Here is a 6,084-nt window from a genome sequence, read left to right as displayed (position 1 = left end):
CAACATCTTTATTAATGATCTGAATGATGGGATGGATTGCAGCCTCAGCAAGTTCACAGATGACACTAAACTGGGGGGAGAGGCTGCCCTTGGGAGCCAGCGGAGGTCACTCAATTAGGGTAAACTGCAAACAGAATGTGGCAGACAAACCCCAAAAGCTGGTGGATATTCCAATACTTAGATTTACCAACCCAGCACAAAACACATTCTATTGTACCTCACTGATTACTCAGAAGTCCAAATAATGCAGTTTCTTTAAAGTGCCCAGCCTCAGGCCTCTGTCCAGACACACATGTCAGATATGATGATGATTACTGAAAATCTTATCTCATCATATAAAAGAAAGGGTTCTTTCAACCCCAAAAGATCAGCCACACACCCAGGTCCAATTATAACTTAGATCTTACCCAAAATACATGCTTATAGTCAATTCTTGTTAACTAAACTAAAAATTATTAAAAAAGAAAAGAGGTAGAGTGTTGGTTAAAATATCAATATACATACAGACGTGAGTTTAATTCCTTGAGGTCCAGTTACATAGCAGAGATGGTGAGTTTGTATTGGGCCAAAAGAAATCTGATGAGGTTCAACAAGGACAAGTGCAGAGTCCTGCACTTAGGATGGAAGAATCCCATGCACCGCTACAGGCTGTGGACTGACTGGCTAAGCAGCAGTTCTGCAGAAAAGGACCTGGGGATTACAGCGGATAAGAAGCTGGATATGAGTCAGCAGTGTGCCCTTGTTGCCAAGAAGGCTAATGGCCTAGCGGGCTGCATTAGTAGTATTGCCAGCAGATCGAGGGAAGTAATTATTCCCCTCTATCCGGCAGTGGTGAGGCCACATCTGGAGTATTGTGTCCAGTTTTGGTCCCCGCACTACAGAAAGGATGTGGACAAATTGGAGAGAGTCCAGCAGAGGGCAACAAAAATTATTAGGGGTCTGGGGCACATGACTTTCGGGAAGAGGCTGAGGGAACTGGGGTTATTTAGTTTGCCGAAGAGAAGAATGAGGGGGGATTTGATAGCAGCCTTCAACTACCTGAAGGGGGATTCCAAAGAGGATTGATCTCAGCTGTTCTCAGTGGGGGCAGATGACAGAACAAGGAGCAATGGTCTCAAGTTGCAGTGGGAGAGGTCTAGGTTGGACATTAGGAAACACTATTTCACTAGGAGTGTGGTGAAGCACTGGAATACGTTACTTAGGAAGGTGGTGGAATCTGCTGAGAGGTTTTTAAGGCCCAGCTTGACAAAGCCCTGGCTGGGATTATTTACTTGGTGTTGGTCCTGCTTTGAGCAAGGGTTTGGACTAGATGACCACCTCTTCCAACCCTAATCTTCTATGATTCTATGGTGTTCCTGTCCTCTGTTTGCCAGAAGCTGGGAATGGGCAACAGCATATGGACCACTTGATGATTACCTGTTCTGTTTCTTCCCACTGGAGAACTTGGGATTGGACACTGTTGGAAGACAGGATACTGGGTTAGATGGGCCTTTCATCTAACCCAGTATGGCTGGTCTTATGTTCTTAGGGGTCCAATTACCAGCAATTAGAAAATTGCCAACCCAGTGAGTTCTTAACATACCGATTTCCCAGTTTGTCATGCTGACACAGCACTGCAAGGCCAGGAAAGGAATAAATGTCTCTTTTACTGTCCAGTAAGTGATTCAGGGAAGAGAGCCCGGCACCAGGACACCAGCCAATTTTCTTCACAGAGCTTGGTCTAAGAGCCAGAGGACCAGAAGAAAACTTTAGTTACCTTTATTAGTAATGAGGTGGAGCAGCCTGTCCCAGATCTGTTTGGTCCTCACCCCATAGATGATGGGGTTTAGCATGGAGGGCAGAAGGAGGTACATGTTGGCAATGAGAATGTGGAAATGCAAGGCCACATTGCTACCAAACCGGTGCATGAGGGAGGAGAAGAGACCTGGTATGTAAAAGGCTAAGATGGCACAGAGGTGGGAACCGCAGGTCCCAAAAGTCTTGAGCCGGGCGTCCTTTGTGGGGAGGCTGAAGATGGCCCTTAGGATCTCGATATAGGAAATGGCGATAAAAAACACATCCAGACCCTTCACACAGAATAGCACAAAGAGGCCGTAGTAACTACTGACATGGGTGTCAGCGCAGGCCAGCTTCACTACGGCCATGTGCTCACAGTACGAGTGGGGGATGATGTTGGTTCTGCAATATGGCCACTGCCTTGCCAGGAATGGATAGGGCAATACGAGTATGCTGCCGCGCAGAACCACAGCCAGACCAATCTTGGCCACCACTGGGTTTGTCAGGATGGTGGAATGTCTCAGGGGATCGCAGATGGCCACATAACGATCCAAAGCCATGGCCACGAAGATCCCAGACTCCATTGTTAAGAAGCAGTGAATGAAGTACATCTGTGTGAGGCAGGCATTAAAATCTATCTCCCTGGAATTGAACCAGAGGATGCTCAGTGATTTGAGAAGGATGGACGTAGTCAGGACCAGGTCAGTGACGACCAGCAGGCAGAGGAAATAGAACATGGGCCCATGGAAGTTCGGCTCCCTCTTCACGACGAACAGGATGGTTATGTTCCCCAAGAGGGCTGTGACATACATGGCGTAGAAGGGGATGGAAATCCAGACATGGGCCGCCTCCAGGCCAGGAATGCCCAGCAGGATGAAGGTGGAGGGGTTGGTGAAGTCAGTTGTGTTGGAATCTGACATGCAGTAGTGGAGAAGGTGTCCAACTCTGAGGCAGAACGGTGTCTCCTGCATGTACCGTACGTTCCCCTGACTTCCTGTACATGCCCAGTCTCTAGGGTGATGGTCGCAGTACAAATGCCTGGATGGAGAGACAATGTTAATACGAGACATTACGTACACACTTCACTCTCATGAGTGAAGCAGATTGGTCGCTCTTCGCACACTGAAAAATGAATTTTCATTATTCAGAGAAATGAATTATGAACAACTGGCCCTACTAATGCCAATTCCATATTTGATGGTGCTCCATGCATCAATAATTCTTACATCTCGTGGTCTGGGAATCCGTATTAGGCACCAGCAGGAACCATAAGTGTGGATACTAGTTATCCATCATTGTTCCTTAATGCAAATAAAAGCCAGGTAGCTCAAAATCTGATAGTGGAAAAAAAACAAACCGTTGCCAAGACATGCTAGCGGGAAACATCCCAACTAGAACACACCTCAGGGAAAAGACATGGGCATCATTGATAGCAGCCCCACAGAAACACCTGCTTATTCACAGCAGTGGCCAAAACAAGGACAATGATCGGATGCTTAAGGAACGGGATGGAGAATAATTTACTGTAGATATGTGGTCAGTTTTGGTCACCCAGTCTGTATAAAGGATACAACAGATAGAAAGGGGGTTTATGAGACAGGCTATGAGAATGGGGGAAGCTGCCAGATACAGAAATACTGTTAAATGTAAACTATTAAAAATAAAGAGAAAATTTAAAAAAAAGAATTGACAAGGTTAGGAAACAATGGAAAAGCTGGTATGAGATTAGTGGAACTCCTTGCCACAGACATTATTGGAGCAAAGAGCTTAGCTGAATGGGATTCGCAAATGGGTTGGCTATTGTAGGTGATGTGGGTGGCACTACGATTAGTTAAGGCTGTCTGATATCTTCAATTAGGAGACCTCATTTTCAGTTGTTTATAAGTTTGGCAAATTTTAACCATTTGGAGCGAAATTTCCCATGCTGAGTGCCTACTTCCAGCTGAATTGTTTTCTGAAAATTTCAAGTTTCAGCCAACTTCTCGAATGAAGTTAAGAGACAATATGTCTTGCCCATGTAGAATTATTCTAGTGAGGAGCCCTAGCACCTCCATGATTTACAGCAGATGAAATTCAGGTAATAGCCACCCCGCCCTCTTCCAGTTAACAACCAGAGTCCTGAAATGCAAGAGGAGGAGATGACAATCTCTGTGCATTAACAGACAGCTGGCTCCTCACGTCTTTACTCAGTTCCTACTCCCAGGGGAGTTTTGCCTCAGTGGGGCCTGAGCAACATTTGGGCCAGGGCTCAGAATTTGGCCTTGTATTGTCCATCGACTAACACCTTCATCCTGAAGGATCAACTGTGCCACTGAAATGCAGCCACCTCAGGGCTAGAGGCCATCAGCCGGCGAGGGGAGGCAGAGGAAAGAGTGACATTTTGGCCTATGATACTTAAGCAAACTCATCAACTGTGGCAAAGACCCTGGAATGTATAATTGCTGTTCAGAGTGAAGAGACCACAGACCTACTCTCTATCGCATCACACCCATGTTGCACTGGGTTTGTTTAGCAGGTGAGCTCCTCAGCAAGAGATGGATACCTGTGAATATTGAGATGGAAGCGTCTTCCCTGGTAATCCCCCTCAGGTAGCCGTGTCCCACACCTCTCTCACTCCAGCATCTGCCGCAGCATCCCACACAGAGAGTCAGCACAGGGGTGTGCAGCATTTATAATATAGCTCTGTGCAATCCCAGTGGGGTTCACTCAACCTCTAGAGGAGAAGCGGCATCTGGATGTAAACAGGCTGGAGACTGGAGACACTCTAGCCAATGTCTCTTTCCATGTCTGCACTTCTGTGCTCTTTATCCACCTTTAGGAGTAAACAGTAATTAAGGGACCTTCCCAAAGGGAGATGAGAACTTTTAGGCTCTGTGCTGAGTCAGAGAGGAATTGGCTGCTCTGTGTACCTGTGTATATTTAAAATATATTGTTGATTAGTAAGAAAACAAGGAATAATTCCCAGACCTCCATAGGGTCTGATACCCTGCAAATGCCCAGGATGGCTGGGTAGATAGTCAACAGACAGATTTGGAGAAAGATGCCTGAGGGGAGACACAAGCACTTTCTGCAGGCACACAGAGCTGTCTCTAAGGGATCAGAGATCAGTAATTCTCATCAGTAATTGTCATCATACTGTGCAGCACCTTTCATTGAAGGATCTTCCAAACACCTCTGAAAGGAAAGTCTCTATGAACATATCCCCATTATACATATAGGTAAACTGAGGCACGGGGCGAGGTGGCCCACAGAGATTGAGTGGTAGGATGACAGATAGAACCCAGGAGTCCTGACTTCCCTGACATTACCACGGTCTTTCCGTCACACCAAGAGGGAAATGGACTCCTGCTCTGGCAGGGGCTGTTCGTTGGGAGGGATGCAGAGGAAAGGCTGGAAGAGGGAGCCTGAGCCTTCGCCATCCTCTCAAGGTGAATCTGAGGTTTACAGAACTAGCTGGAGGTTTGAGCTCCCCGCTCCTGTGAGGTGTGAACTCCGGGACTCCCCTTCCTCTCCCACTCAGAAACCTGCCAACGCATCACAGTCACTGGGGTCGCTTCGGGGGAACAGACTTAGTAAAACTGACACCAACAAAATGTTCCTGGGGATAGAGGGTGTGACAAAGTGTTGGGTTTTTTCACCTTGTTATGTTGCATTTGAGTCTTACTGTCCTGTACTAATACTGTGGGTGCCTCAGTTTCCCTGTGTACTGCACCAATGCCTAGCTGGTGGGAATTGGGTGTGTGACTTTTGCTGAGGCCCTTGGGCCAGGTGTGGCTGCTCAGCTGCCTGCACATAGGAAATGGATAACCTGAGACCTAGGAGGGAGATGTGATCAGAAGACACTTTGCTCAGGAAGCAGGAAAAAGCCCAGGAGAGGAGCCCCGGGTGTGTTGGGGGCCAGGCAGCAGGGTTGAGTTCAGTCTGATGTGGGGGACTTGAAGAGGGGGGAGTCCAGGGTGTCTGGCCCAAGATCTCCCCAAGGTGGGGTTGGCTGAAAGTCACTGATTTCTCTGCTAACAAGCTCTGTTCCATGCTGTGTTCCTGTCGACTAATAAACCTTCCATTTTACACGCTGGCTGAGAGTCACGGTTGACTGCAGAGTGGGGTGCAGGGCCCTCTGGCTTCCCCACGAGGCCACCCGGATGGACTCGCTGCAGGAAGCACACGGTGTGGAAGGGGATGCTGAATGCTCCGAGGTCAGACCCAGGAAGGCCAAAGCTGTGTAGGTCTCTTGCCCTGGTGACAGAATGCTCAGAGAGAGGAGGGTCCCCCAGAGTCCTGACTAGCTTCATACAGAGCAGTTCCAGA

General features: G+C 47.8%; 1 protein-coding gene across 1 annotated transcript; it reads right to left on the bottom strand.

Moving 5' to 3' along the window:
- Positions 1-1,748: 1,748 nt before the first annotated feature.
- LOC112102366 (olfactory receptor 52R1-like) lies at positions 1,749-2,696 on the bottom strand. Its single transcript, XM_024193608.2, has one exon. The coding sequence runs from the start codon at positions 2,694-2,696 to the stop codon at positions 1,749-1,751; it is 948 nt and encodes a 315-aa protein (XP_024049376.2).
- Positions 2,697-6,084: the final 3,388 nt, after the last annotated feature.

Source organism: Terrapene carolina, unplaced genomic scaffold (genome assembly GCF_002925995.2).
Source record: "Terrapene carolina triunguis isolate 2854851 unplaced genomic scaffold, T_m_triunguis-2.0 Scaffold50812, whole genome shotgun sequence".
Lineage (NCBI taxonomy): Eukaryota > Metazoa > Chordata > Testudines > Emydidae > Terrapene > Terrapene triunguis.
Note: the sequence above shows the minus strand (reverse complement) of the source record. Positions and strands in the feature narration are given on the sequence as shown.